At 33.7% G+C, this 15055-nt stretch overlaps 2 protein-coding genes across 2 annotated transcripts; one reads left to right on the top strand and one right to left on the bottom strand.

Annotated features, from left to right (window-relative positions):
• Nucleotides 1-8754: 8754 nt before the first annotated feature.
• Nucleotides 8755-9528, top strand: LOC106100867 (protein FAM32A). Its single transcript, XM_013279934.1, has 2 exons — nucleotides 8755-9136; nucleotides 9245-9528. Exons 1-2 carry the CDS (start codon nucleotides 8927-8929, stop codon nucleotides 9365-9367), a joined length of 333 nt encoding a protein of 110 aa, XP_013135388.1. The 5' UTR covers nucleotides 8755-8926; the 3' UTR covers nucleotides 9368-9528.
• A 1121-nt stretch (nucleotides 9529-10649) lies between these two features.
• Nucleotides 10650-13747, bottom strand: LOC106100817. Its single transcript, XM_013279870.1, has 9 exons — nucleotides 13583-13747; nucleotides 13399-13513; nucleotides 13060-13291; nucleotides 12706-12922; nucleotides 12274-12467; nucleotides 12014-12174; nucleotides 11829-11933; nucleotides 11284-11757; nucleotides 10650-11002 (listed from the first exon to the last, which is right to left on the bottom strand). The coding sequence occupies exons 1-9, from the start codon at nucleotides 13632-13634 to the stop codon at nucleotides 10708-10710; spliced, it is 1845 nt and encodes a 614-aa protein (XP_013135324.1). The 5' UTR covers nucleotides 13635-13747; the 3' UTR covers nucleotides 10650-10707.
• Between the last annotated feature and the right edge of the window lie 1308 nt (nucleotides 13748-15055).

Here is a 15055-nt window from a genome sequence, read left to right on the forward strand (position 1 = left end):
TTGAGTTTGAGACGAATTTAATGTTAGAATGCGAACCAAATCTATTTTTCCAGTTCATTTAATAAATAGTACTATAGGAAGATGAACAAAACAGACAATACAATGTCCAATTAAGTCGAATCAAATTAAAATAAATATTTATGTCCGGAAAAAAAAACGATGTTGTCGATGGAAGCTATCCAAAAATTGTTTTCCCTTATGATCATCATACAAAAATTACCACAGATAATGTGTTTTCGTAATGTTATATATGTATTTGTTATCCACTTCCACATATTACGAAATATAAGGTGTTTTTCAAGTGCATATTGTGGGTACGTTATCAAGTTTTCCGTGAAAAATGCGAACGGCGCGGGTCGATACGGAGCCGTCCCCCGCGCCCCGCAGGTGCGACGAGATAATCCAAGATGGCCGCCGAGATAGGACGTGACGTCACAGCCTCCCCGCAGCCCGCGACACCGCGCGCATCCTCAGAACCTCTCGCCACCCTCCTTAGATCCTTTCAGAAATCCCTCCAGTAACGTCCGCAAATTAATACTTCAACAGAGAATAAATTTTCGTTATGAGGATCTTGAAGAATGTATGGAATACAAAGTAATTATACTGTTTCTTTTTAATTTTAATGAATTATCCTTAATACAACTAACAACTAACTAAAACCTACAATATCAGATCTTGATATAATTTCGGTCTAAATGGAATAAATGTTACTTACGATTTAAAAACCCCATACTTAAATTGTTTACCTAAAAACTAAAAATATTACTGAAGATGATCTTATTTTGCAGACGTTACATTGCGGGGTGGAAGGCACTATGTGCTGTGAGCTATGTAAGGGGTTATCTCCTCAGTTGCTGCTCTATCTAAATCTGTATTATCGCAACACGCCGCCGAATTATTATTATTACTTGTACAAACTGTACTCGACTGTACCTGTCCAGCCCTCCTTGCAATCACTTTATTCATTCTATTCTCATTCTGTTAATACCGTTACACTTGTAATTCATTTTATTTTAGACTATTTTGTCAAAGACATGAATAAATATACAAATTTATCTACTAGTCTTACTTCTTACTGATATTATAAATGCGAAAGTTTAGATGGATGGATATTTGTTAGAGTTTGTAGCCTACTGCTGAACGGATCTTGACGAAATTTGGTAGAGATAAGGAGGATAGTCTGAAAGAACACATAGGCTACTTACTTTCGTTTTTTGAATCCACGCAGACGGAGTCGCGGGCAACAGTTATTAAAAAAAACATTAAAAAAAGATGTTACAAGAACCGTGTAGTACATAATTACTCTAAGTGTATTACATTTGGAATCTGTTGTGATGTCAAAGAGATTTTGCACTTAGATTACAATATACGATTTGATATTTCAGTCTTTTTCAGAGTAACAAAACGTCGCACTATAATTAATTTTGACGTCATTTTAGATTGGTTTGTCGAATATAAGGTTATTCAGATTATTTAAATATAAGGTAATTTTTGTCTTGGACACCTATACTTACGGACTGCTTACATAACCATTAAAGAACTATGAGTTGAAGATTGTATTTATTAAATGAATTATGCAATCATTATAATATTACGTATAATTGAAACATTAACATCACAAAGAACAATTCTGACAAAGCAGTCGAGGACCTATTCTGAGTAACGGACGCCGCTCTCACTCTTGACTGAGGTGAGGAGGTAACGCTACTTTCACACGAAGACAAAGTGATGCAATGCAGTAAAGAAGTGCAGTACTACTATTATCGTGTGGCCACACTGACCCACACAATTCTTTTTTTTTTTCAAAGAGTGTTTAAAAAAGAAATATGTTTTGGACAAATGTATCGATAGTGTGAGCGCACAAAGTCCAATAAATGTGCGTAACTACTGCTCTACCTCGGTCTTCTGCCCTCGTGTAAAACTACCATAACGTAGAGTACGACCTGCCCTATCACCTTCATCAGAATGAAAGCCACTTCGATTTACGTAATAATTGAACAGTTGAACAGGTCGCACTTCTATGTATCCTTTATTGTACAATATGAGCCCTTGCATGCATTTTTATAACTCTTGTGCGTTTTCAAAGGTGTGTGTAACCTGCCTTATCTGCATCTAAAGAACGGATGTCTGTTGGTATGGATTTTCGTCATTAAGTTGTGTTGTTTACCAAAGTGGCTAATCCCTTAATATATCCGCTATCGAGTTTTTAAATATTCTTGACTATTGGAAGGTATACTTTTTACCAGTTAGTCCCTTAATTTTATAAATATTCGTATTATTTGTAACATTATTTTAAGTACAAATTTTGGTTATAATTAAATTAAGTTAAAATAAATGCAAATATATAGAATAAACAATTTATTCGGTTTGATTTAATGCGAACTAAAACACAGAGTTATTTATAAATTAGTCATTCATTCAATTATATTTCATACATTCACACGGCATATGTACATCGCGGTAAGGGTGTGCTCACACGCGCGGCTCGCGTCGCGGCGGAAACGACGTCTAACCGGATATTGTATCGCGGCTTCATCTCCGGCGAGCTTCCCATTCCGGCCGCGCCGCCCCCCAGCCCCTCGCGCCTCGCCTAATTACTCCTTCGTATACATTTCCTTATCAATACATAGTTATTTCAACATATTTTCTCATTTATAAATCCTCACTCGTTCTATAACACCTAGACGGATTTATTCCCATTGATATCCATATAAAAATTCATAAATAATGCTGTTCAATGTTACATCTAAAGAATAAACACCTGTTCTGTTTAGTTTTATTGTTAAGTCTCTTAATAACATAATTAACAAAGCGCGAAGTATTGCCAGCAACAGCGAGAACAAGCCACAACACACCAAACAAATGTGCAAGTCGATAAATCTCAACGAATTGATTCGACCCCGCGTGAACCGAAGACAGGGGGCAATTAAAAGCGCAATATTTGCGTAATGTTTGTCGACAGCGCCATCTGGCGATTCTAACGCCAGCCAATTTACTTGTAAAGAGAGTTTGATTTAATGTAAACACGACGAAAGAATGCTCAACTTTGCCACACTGGCGTTAGGGTATGGCGCGGATGGGCCACCGCCCAGGGCGCTTGACAGAATGTCGTGCGACTGGTCTGCGAATTACTCACACCATTCTTAACAACCCTACCTCATAGTGTTAGGAATAAAATTAGTACCGTGCTATAAAATTGGCGCAACTCTAGATTATCGGTATAAACGTCACGTCCCTAGCTGACAGCTGTCAATGTCACTAGAAGTATGGATAGATTTGGCGCGCATCCTAAGTCTTGACGAAAAGTATTGCTCTGAGTTAAAAGCGACAGTATCAATTAAATAAGTTGTCTAATAATAGTTATAGTAAAAATAGGACGTTATAGAAATCACGCCCAGGGCCAGAATCGGCACTGACCACGGGTCAATTTTAAAAGGAATATATTTTTCAGTACGAAAACGTAAGTAGTGTAAGCACAAGCACAACCACTAAGATTTTGTTCTAGAGTGTAGTTAGGTTCTATATAAGTTTATTAGCAAATTAAAATTTAACACAAGGCTTCATAACTCTAGAAATCTTTGAAATTATTTTAACATCTCTACTTATAGGGTCCTATTTTCTGTAAAGCAACAGTATAAGTTAAGTAAAGGTAGACATCTGTTAACAATTAAAGGCTACAAGTAGCGAGACGCCTCATTATTTACAATCAAATAATTACACGTCTATTTATAAATGTAATTAATTATTGTGACTTATTAATACGAACTGTATTCATAGTCATTCAATATTTATAGATAGGACGGTTTCGTATTTCAAAGGCGTGTAGCGAGACATTATTTTGATAATAAATGATCATCATATTATCTTCAATAAACAAACGAAGCTCCGACTAAATAAAGCGGGCAATTAATATTACTTGACGTCTAACAAATATTTTTATTCATAGATAATCTGTTTTCATTTTCGGGCTTATTGTTTGCAAGACCTCACATAACAGCGCATCGTGTGAGGTCTTAATTTTTCTGCTTTCCCTATTTTCTTACCAGATTTAATTTTAATCATAACCAACACATTCATCTTACTACTGTTATGAAGTAGCTCTCGCCCGCGACTCCGTCCGCGTGAAAATAAAAAAAAAAGTTAATAGCCTATGTGTTCTTCCAGACTATCATCTGCGTCTATGCCAAATCTTATCCATATCCGTTCTGCCGTTTAGGCTACAAACTCTCAAGCATTTGTTTGGATGAGGCTACTGTATATTTGGACGAAGTCGAGGGTATAAACTAGCAACAAGCAATTGTTTTACGCTCTCTTCTATAAATAATGTACTTACTTTCAGAATCTATACTATTATAATAAAGCGTAAACACACACTTCTTTGTTGCCAAGATGTCAGCAATTACAGCATATCTTTGAAAAATTATTTTTTTAATTAAAAGCCCTACACTTACGTCACGTTTTAGGCTATATATTTTCACGCCATTAAACTTAGGGGGTAAATATTTTGGATAAAAGCCCTAATGTAGGAAAGAGGCCATAAGCTACGAGCTGCCAACATCAAGGAACCAAGGTTGTCATTTCTTCATTTGAATTTTAACATTTCACAAATATAAACAACAAAAAAATACATTCATAATTTCACGCGGATGAAGCCGCACGGGAACAGCTAGTTCTATAATAACCACATAATAATAAAGCACACATTTATCCGACTAATTATTAACTAGAGTTGATAAAGAAGATTTAAGATATCTATTTTTTATCATTTTCACAACCGCACGTGGCGGGAACTGGCTAGGAAAACCACATTAGCATGTGTATTACGGAAAAACACATTACCTTATCGTACATCCAGTGGACGACTCGGTTCGGATGTATCGTCCCCAAATCTGATTTAGTGGCGTCTCCCGTTACATCAAGCCCTCTATTACAACCCCCTGTACCCCCACATAGCTATAAATAATTAATATTAATGAACATTTATAATTAATGTAAGATATGATACATTGGATTAAGTAATAAAATTGGTAAAAAATTATCTACGTCATACATCTAAATCTATACTAATATTATAGAGAGGAAAGAATTGTATTTTTGTATGTATTGAAAAAATGATTTCAAATATTATTTCACCATTAAAAAGCTACGTTATCAGTGAGTAACATGGACTATATTTTTTACTTAAAACTTTAGAGAACCACATTTATAAATGCCACGTCAGAATAGCTAAAGGCCGCTGATACCGTATGCCTTGTTGTTGCAGGTAACTGTTTGGAGCAAAAATGACTTCTCTCCAAAACCTACTATCAAAAATTATAACTTAGAAGATCGCGGGCAGCCACCGCAATATACAATGCATACAAGATGCTCAGAAAATGCTTAATACCTTTAAACATAGCTTAGAGCAGCAACAGATATAGACAGATACATTATAAACAAAAATAACACTTTATGCTAATAAATGTAAATTAGATTAATTCGGTCAATATTTTTTCCACTCGATCCAGCATCCCGTTCAGTGATTCAAACGCAATTACATCTGTTATTTAAAACTAAACTATCGGCGGGTCGGAGGCACCCTCGCGATACCCCAGGGCTCATTTAACCCCCTCGATCATAAACGGACAATAACCACCCGCTGTGGGGTGGCCGCGAGAAACTGATTGCCGTCATTTAAATGGCAGGCGCTTACTTTTAAACACTATTGTTTCTTTTCATTCGATAAAACTTCTTGCAACAACAAAACCTTATTACCTTATTAGTAATTAAAGTTAACTTAAGTTTTAGCCACTTTATACATATAATTTTAATTACTGTATTAAAAAATACTACCTTATTTGATAGTTAGGGAAAAAATAACCAAAGTCTACGCAACTACACACTTTTAGAATAAATCAATCAAACTTTATGAACAAAGATCATAACTCGCTAACAAAAAACTCAAGAAAAACTTAAATTACACTTTTTTTCCGCATTAAGAGTGCGAAAAATCTTCTTGACGTGCTACAAAATTGATGGGCGTCGGAAAAGAAAAGTGGCAACTCGAAATCCGGCAAACTTTTCACGTCAGCCGAGTTTCACTTAGAGAAGTTTCTACATCCATTTAGAAGTTGTTCCTATACGACAGACTGACAAATTTTAATGAAGCCAAGAGGGCCGCTAATGTCTGCGAGCTGCCTAATGGGAAAACTTCGAACGTCAGTCCCGTCGGCCTCGGTTCGTAAGCTGACATTCTTACTATAGTATTATTAAATAAAGGCCGTTTTTAATATTCCTTAAATTTAGCCTTTAATTTATTATCTTATTGAAAGCATTTTACGACAAGGCTGCATCTCATTTTTAGGAGATTTTTGCAATCAAAAGATTATAAAAATATCATAGTATCTCGAATACTTTTGATCATAGAATCACAGAATTTTAGACCAAATCGCATAGCGTATTTTTTTTTTACTTTTATCGACTTACAATTTGTAATGGCTAGTCATTTAGCGTTGAATAAAATAAAATTTAACATTTCATAAAGTTTCTCAGGGTACAATAAATAAAGTTGTAACACAAGACCCCTGGGCAAACAATAAAAAGCGCAATCATTCTGTCGTGTGTCAAACTCTTTCACAGAATAAAATGCTCGGTGTAGGTTACATTATAAATTTCAACATGATCGTTTGGTGACCAGCAAAGTCATTGGGGTAGCGATGGCGATTTAAACGTCTAACCCCCGCCAGAGGGCGGCGCGGCGCGGGACTCATCCATCATACGCTTTACATATGTTTGAATAAAGCTCGTGGGAAAAGGATTTCCTCTCAGAAGTCAATGCGGTGCTCAATACTGTAGGGTGACCAGGATTTTATAAGAATCAAATTATTAAAGATACGAACAATGATAATAATAACGAATGAGCCGTTCCCGGTTTTGAAAGTTTTAGCTAATTTAAAGGATTTGATAGAAATACTGTATTTTTTTTATTCTATGTGTCACAATCCTAGTAATCATGATGCACCTATGTTCTGTATATGGACGCCCCATATTTTGAAAATTTAAATACCAGAATAATTAAAATGTTTTCCTTCAACAAATTTACCTAAGGCACTTACCATTATTTGGGAGTCTTTGCTTTCTGTACTAAACTAAGAATATGGTTGTTACAATTGCAGATATTTCTGATAAAAACTTTATAGCGTGGTGATCCTACATTACAAATAGTGGATTAGGGCAGTTTGGCAAACAAGGCGTCGCCAGCGTGTGCCGTCGCCCTGCGCCTAACGCTGTATTAATGTCTATTAGAGGCCGCGCATTGTTCTGCTGAGAGACGATACATTCAGATTTATTCTGCTAATGCGACGTGCTAAGCCAAAGCCATCTATGTTAAGGCGTTAATGTATAAACAGAATTAAACTCAAGGACTAGGATCCAGAGTTCTCGACTATAAGTTCACAATTTTATCGCTGAATTCAAGTTTTAAATTTCGTTGACAAACATTGTATTAATCGTTATTTAACTAATTACACTTACTTCGATATTACAAAATTGAGCTTGTTCGTGTTAACTACCGATGTTTCTCTATCTTAGTCTTCTATTGATTTGAAATAAAATTCTATGTAAACAGAAATGACATTTATTTTTAGAAAGGTTATAAGTAAATTCTTAGATAACTGTTTTCAAGGGAAACACAATCTCAAGTGTAATGTGTTTCCGATTGGATGTAAGGAAGAGAATTGATTCAAGATAGAGGAAAACGTCAATATCTTAACTTCGCCTAGTCTTTTAGTTACACAATCTAACCTACCCAACTTCCCATGACTGATAAAAGTTTTTTTTTGAAAATATGAAGGCCAAAATCAAAAACAAACACGTTATTGTCATCCATACTCATATGTGACATTCGCATCGTATATCTTATTACAGACCGCGCGATTCCACAAAGCGATCTCATTACCGCCGTTTCACTTTACACTTCCTGCCCATTCGTGTGCAATCTGTAGTGAGCAAATCCGTTAATCTTATTTGGAGGGTAGACAGGCACGTGGCGCCACGTGGCGCGCAATCGAACTAATCTCGGCGCCGTACGCGTCGGCGGGAAAGCGCGTGCGCCGTCGCGATAACGCCTAGGAACGCCATTCATTCCCGCTCTTTTGTCGCAAACAATTGCTTAGATATTTATAATATTTTGCTACAACCTGCCACCCTCGCTACTGTATTCGTCAGAACTTAACCTTATAATCGCAATGAGCTTAGCGCTTAAGCAGAAATTGTATTTCAATGTACGTCACTGCTATTCTTATATTAGATATATACTTTTCCCTCCTTAATTACTGAATCAAGTTCTTTCAAGATTATGTACATAGAAGCAATGTTTAAGATTAAGGACAAGGTATTGTAATATTGATATGGTCATTTGAACCATACGTATTATTCCCTATCTTTATCGTTTTCCGTTTATGTGTGGTCACGGTGAAATTAAGTTAGCAAAGCACCGTCCACGTAGCATCTCTCGTCGTGTTCTAAGAAGCACTCTTAGCAATAGCAGATCTTTAATATATCCGAATACTTTATATCAAACTAAAATGAGACATGCTTACTTCATAGTTCATTTTTTAACCCTCTAATTGCCTCAGATAATTCGTCTTTAACAAAATTGTCATTTTTAAAACATCGATGTAAAAAATCTCTGGCAAAAATTAAACTTATATCACCATAGCTGGCAATACTGAATCATTGTCTATGTCTAATGTCACTGTCAATCGATTGAAAAAAAAACTTCAATGCTCGATGTCAATGTCAGTAAAATACAAGCAGTGATAAAAGTAGAATTGTAAAAGTTAACAAAATATTTACTAACATTAGCGTTTACAAAGTGAACGATTTAATCCCGTTACGTTGATAAATTGCCCAATTCTTATTTTGATAGATTCTCAATTGATCTACAATGGTTGAAGAAGACGAATACTCTTGTGTAAACAGATCGCAATTAAAAATTAAGGATAATTCTGGAATTAAAAAGAAAAAGAAGAAGAAGTATAATAAAGAAACGGAAAAGGCTATTGAGAATGAAGTAAAGGAACAAATAAAACAACAAAAAAGCACTAACGAAAAGACAAAAGCTGAGCTTGCTTTCTTAAAGATGCAAGATAAAATGGTAAGATAGTTTCTATGGTTTTACTAGATTGCTCTTTCTAAAGAACATTTTTCAATATCCAAATCAAACCAACCTATATCAATTAACTTGTTTTGGATGTTTTTTCAGAAAAAACAAAGGATTCAACAAAAAGCGGAGATGACTCACAAACAAAGGGTAGAGAAGTTTAACCAACATTTGGACAGCTTGACGGAGCACTTTGATATTCCTAAAGTGTCCTGGACCAAATAGTTACACACATTGTTCAATATTTGTATATTAAAGCATAATTAAACATAAATCTCACACTATTGGCTTACCATATACTGAAATGGTGTACTGTAGGAAACATTGGGCTATGAATTTAAATAGCCAATTATCATATAACATGGAATAAATATATTTAAAAATAAGAGTGTAATTTTTCGTTCCCTATTCTTCAAACTTATTTTGGAAATACTTGAATGTCTTGCTATCAAAAATAGATAACTTCACATATTTTTCAGTTTCCTACTAAAATAATTTTTAAGTAAAGTTAACCTGCAACTTGATTGCACTAAAATTGAAAACTTTAGGGGCTTTTTCCTCATCATCCAAATTATTTCACATAAATAAAACAAAAATCATCTTTAAATTGTATATTTCTTAAAATAAAAAAAGGAATTGTGATTAACAAAATATCTTACTGGACGGATTACTCAGTTTGTATATTAAAGTTACTGTAATATACATAGTACACAATTATGAGTAAAATTTTATTTAAACATGAACTCTGTAACAATTCAAAGCTGCTATTACAATTCTTAAAACAGTAAAAAGTTTAGTTCTTAATATTTACAATATAAAAAACATAGTCATGATTAAAATGCACTAATATAAAATAAGTCTTAAAAAAAGTCTCATAAACCTAGATATTGTACTAATAGTAAAGATTTGTCTTTCGTGTGGACGGTTTGTGTAAATTAGAATTAAATAAAATACAGAATAAAAGCATAATCAGCAGCATATGTATAAAATATAAAAAAATACAAACATTATTTACTTAAAGTATATAGTACGTTTATTTGTCTATTTTTTACTTGACTGGGGTCAATTATTTCTTAAAAACTCTCTATGAAAAAAGCTGTTGTAGTAAAAGTATGCTTGATTTAATGTCAGTCTTCATTACACATTTAAAATATATGATATACAAAGACTACAAGAAATGCCAATATCAAACAGATTTGTAATTTAGTAGTGCAGATAAATTGTTCAAACATATATATTTAATCTTAACCTAAAAGGCACTATATCTTAGAATTAAAAATGTGCTTACTATTATTGAGAGTCTACTGTTCCTAGTAAAAGTTACTTGCAAAGATTTGCATTTTTAGTTTACAGAAGTCTTTGTATCACCATTTGATTTATTAAGATAAACAAAATATTCTTCAATAACGTTAAAGGAATCGAAAATATTTTTTTATATGGACAAAGATCAATGGAAAATTGATTTTTATTCAAACATTAAATATTAGTTTGAAGTTAGTGGCGAAATAAAATTAAAAAAGCTTTCGTCCTAAAACATTGTTAAACTTACATATCAAATACACATTTTAAAAAACTTTATTACAAAGTGATAAAGTAACCATGAATATAAACAAACTAGTTACTTGCAACACTGACACACCATTATTCTTCCAAAAAGAATAGCTGAATGTGAATATTTTGATATAATTTTCTTTAGTTGCCCATGGGTCACTGCCATCGTCAAAATGCATAGGACATTGGTCTCGTTCTCGTTCGTATTCTTCCATCTCTATAGCGACAGCTGCGCCCTCCGTATAGTTCCATGACGTCACATCTTGTTTTAAATCGCAATATGGACCCAACGCTTGAGACATTAGAACCCTAAAATTGATAAAGTATGTATTTACTTACATAGTATTTTTTTTAAGCAACTACACTTCAGGGACACTACGTCTGGATAAAGTTCCGTTCAGACAAACCTAAACTAATTATGATTTTCACATATTTTCATAGTTTGTTCTTAACAAGATTTAATTGAAATAAGCTTAATTTTATTTGCGATAAAATATCGGGTCTGTTGTATGTACCAGTCTGTGTGAATGGCCCCTTAAATAACAGCTAGCATTTAGAGTTATGTTGAGGTCATTAGGAAAAAACATTACCTGTTTAAATCAGCTCTCTGATAGACCCAGCAACGGTATTTGGAGAATGGATCTAATTCATCATAAGTAATTAAATAGGATTTCAAATTCTCCTTCCAATATCCGATACATTTCATCTTGTAATCTGGATCACTGTATATATCAACCGGCCTACCCAAATGATCCACAGACAGACAATAATTCTCCTTTATTTGTATCGTTTTTTGATCAGTGTCGCAAACTGAGAAATCACTTATATTGATTTTACAGTAAAGATTTGGACGAGGACTTAAAGTTACACCTCCAAGTATCCTTGTTTCAAATCTAACATCTCCTTTTTGGGTAAAATTAAATTTCCCAGCGACGGGACATCGAATGGGTGACGGATCTTTCTTAAGGAATATATCATATCGCCATTGCTGTTTGTTAGGGAATTGTACCCATGAGCAAACAGTATGGAAGTTACTTTGAATCATCGCTAAGCCTTTACGGAATCTGAAAATTTTAATACCATTGTTATTAAAAAAAAAAATCATTATTGTATCTTTTAAATGAGTGAATCTCACCTTATAACATTATGATGCTGAGGCATGAAGTCAAAACAAACGTAATCCTTTTGACAACCATCTACTGAAAGACGCGCCATCATGACCCTACTATCTCGTTGTTCCCTTTAAATTAAAAAAAAAAAATTAAATATCTGTAACTTTGATATGTTTTTTGATTGTTATTTAGTATAATATTTAAATACCTGCAAACATAAATAGTCCGTCTGAAACGTCCCTCATCTGGATAATATGTTTCGATGATATGTGTTTCGTTGATAAATACATCAGCATCAATGTTAGCTGTATTAATCCAGTCTCCAGAGAAGTTTTGTGGTAAACGACAACCAGGTTCAACCACTTCAGCCTGAAAATAATTGTATTTTATAGCTTTTATATTATTGTACCTTAATTTCTATCCATGCAATCATTGCTTTAGCCTTAAATCTATTAAGTTTTGATTTACTTTAACTGGTGTAATGCGATATCTTTCTGGAGATTTCTCGACGGTCTTCAATGTGCTACACTGTGGTGTTATAGAAGCACCAATGTACAGATCGTCATCTCTGTTCTTAAGAAAACAACGGTATCGTTCATCTTTACGTGATTCCTTCGTGTTCGCAACAGCAAAGAAATGGTTTTTGTCCACAAACCAATGACCTGGAATTACACAATAATGTGAATTTATTATATCATCATCATCACCAGGTCAATATATGTCTCCACCAAGGGGCTTGGAGCCTACTTTAAGTTAGGGTTACTAACCATAGTCAAATTCATAGTATGTTAAGAAAAAAAATAATATATAAAATTACTCTATTAAAGAACTACTAAAGTCAAATATTATGTTTTGTTGTAAACTGAAGGAAATGTTGAATTTTAGATATCAAAAACTTACCCAAACAGCTATATTCAACAACACCATCAAAAGTGCCAGACATTCCCGAACATTTCCTATAAGTGATGTTGAATTTCTGATTGGTGATCAAAAACTGTGTGCCTGCAGTTTGACATGACTTAATCTGTGCATCCGGGTGGTTGCACTCTCCGGTGAAACGAAATCGGTTCTGATAAGCAAACTGCCAAACTCCTTCGAGTGATGAACGACAATTTACCTAAAGAAAAAACAAGACTTATGTTTCATTCTTAATGTGTTTTAGAACTATTGTCGTAATTATTCTTTCATATAGTTGCCAGGAATAACTAGTTAGTAACAAGATAGTAGAACAGAAATGCAATGAGTTATACTTACTGGGACTGAATTTTCAGAGAATAAGGTTATAAACTGTTGATCAGGGATCAAACTGCGGCACACTCTCTCAACAGTAGGCTCCTCAGGAGCTACATCTACACAAGGAGTTTCAATCTTTTCTAGAACATTTACCGTGCGGGCTATCAATTTCACGCAGTAGTAACAATTTGTGTACTTGAATACCATTGTATAGTTAACATGGTAATCTGCCTTTATGTTTACACATACACCCCTGTAATAAATAATAACAGTGTATTCAAAATCAATATAAATCGCTACTAAACATTGTGAAATAATAAATTTTAAAAGCAAAAACCTGTTCTTATAAATTAATTTTACCTTCCTGTCATTTCGCTAGCATTGATATCAGTAATAGTTTGTTGTCCATTTTCGTAAGAAAACCATGTGTTTCTCAATACTATTGGAATTGTACATTCCGATGAGACCGGACCAACTGAAATTAAAAACAAAACGTTATGGGCGTCACCTTGCAACTTGTACCTTTAATAAAACAATAACTTACTATTGGTTATTACTATAAACGTAATAAACACAGTTAAGTAAGTAACAAACATTGTCGCGTATTTTTACTGATATCAAGGCATTACAAATTTAATCAGAAAATTAATAAAAGACGTAAAAACGAGGATAAACTCTAACTTAAATGTTAACTGTCAATTTGACAAAAGACTTAACTTGACAATCAAGCTACTTCCGTCATAGATAACCATAACTTAGATGAAGTTTGAAGCAACACAGATTTTCTATGGCAACATTAATACTAAAATGACATTTGAAAGCTCTTGACTTTGACATTGACTTTGATTTAAAAATAATACAATTTGGCAAAATTGTTTACCATTGATGCTGTTTTAATCGGTTAAAGTTAAAAATCAAAATACAGAAATAAGAACACAATAGTGAGTTAAACCTTTTAGTACATATTTTAAGTTTATCATAACTTTGGCATGTTTGAGAAAGACGTTCATGTAATATGTGAATAACCAAAATTTTCATTTTACAGCCATGGGTCGCCGTAAATCGAAAAGAAAGCCACCACCGAAACGAAAAGCTATAGAACCACTAGATCAGCAGTTTAACTGTCCATTTTGCAATCATGAAAAGTCCTGTGAAGTTAAAATGTAAGCGATGTTCTAGTGCAACGAACAAAAACTTGATTTAAACAGTTCTTCAAAGATGTCTTTTTGTCCTTTTTTAGGGATCGAGCGAGAAATACAGCTAGAATACAATGTCGGGTGTGCTTGGAAGACTTTCAGACAACAACAAATGTTTTGTCTGAACCAATTGATGTCTACAATGATTGGGTAGATGCTTGTGAAAACGCTAATTAATTTTAAGAAAATAAATTAATCTTTCTTTTGTATGTTTTTATGTTAACACTTATATTTCTAATGTAGTTGGAGGAAGACCAAGAAAGTATGGATGGATTGTGTGGAAGAGAATATGCTTAAGAAGGGGAGGATTCCGATATGACGGCTGATAGAGATGTATGGGAGAGCAGCACATACTGTGCAGACCCTTTGTAAGGGATAAGGCCAAGATCATGATGATGGATTATATTTCTAATCTATATCTATTCATTGTTACCCTTAAGTCACTTTCTTGCATTCAAATGAAAAGATTATATTTTAATTACTGTAGGTGTACTGTAGGTGTCTTAGTCTACATCCAAAATTGTTATTCCCTTATACTGATTACTCTAGGAACATATTTTGTCATATTTCTTGTAAACAAAGCCATGTTTGTGCCAAAACATTTTTACATCATAACAAAAATATTGGAGCAAACAAAAATCATGATTTTATAGAAACTTGTAAATAACAATTCATAACATATGTTAAAAGTTGATTGAAAATATACTGACTTTATTATGAAACTACTTCTTTATTCTTGTCTTTTGTAATTGTAATTATTGGTGATTTCATGTAGGAAGCCAAAATCAACTTTAGGTCACCACAGAAAGTAAACATTATTT

Source organism: Papilio polytes, unplaced genomic scaffold (genome assembly GCF_000836215.1).
Source record: "Papilio polytes unplaced genomic scaffold, Ppol_1.0 DF824303.1, whole genome shotgun sequence".
Taxonomy (NCBI): Eukaryota; Metazoa; Arthropoda; class Insecta; order Lepidoptera; family Papilionidae; genus Papilio; species Papilio polytes.

Bases quoted from the DNA above. Each gene is read 5' to 3' on its own strand.
- LOC106100867 (XM_013279934.1), top strand. From the start codon at position 8,927: ATGGTTGAAGAAGACGAATACTCTTGTGTAAACAGATCGCAATTAAAA. The intron at 9,137-9,244 runs GTAAGATAGTTT...ATGTTTTTTCAG, and splicing joins TAAAGATGCAAGATAAAATG to AAAAAACAAAGGATTCAACA.
- LOC106100817 (XM_013279870.1), bottom strand. From the start codon at position 13,634: ATGTTTGTTACTTACTTAACTGTGTTTATTACGTTTATAGTAATAACC. The intron at 12,923-13,059 runs GTAAGTATAACT...TTTTTTCTTTAG, and splicing joins TCTCTGAAAATTCAGTCCCA to GTAAATTGTCGTTCATCACT. The intron at 11,758-11,828 runs GTGAGATTCACT...TAAAATTTTCAG, and splicing joins CAGCATCATAATGTTATAAG to ATTCCGTAAAGGCTTAGCGA.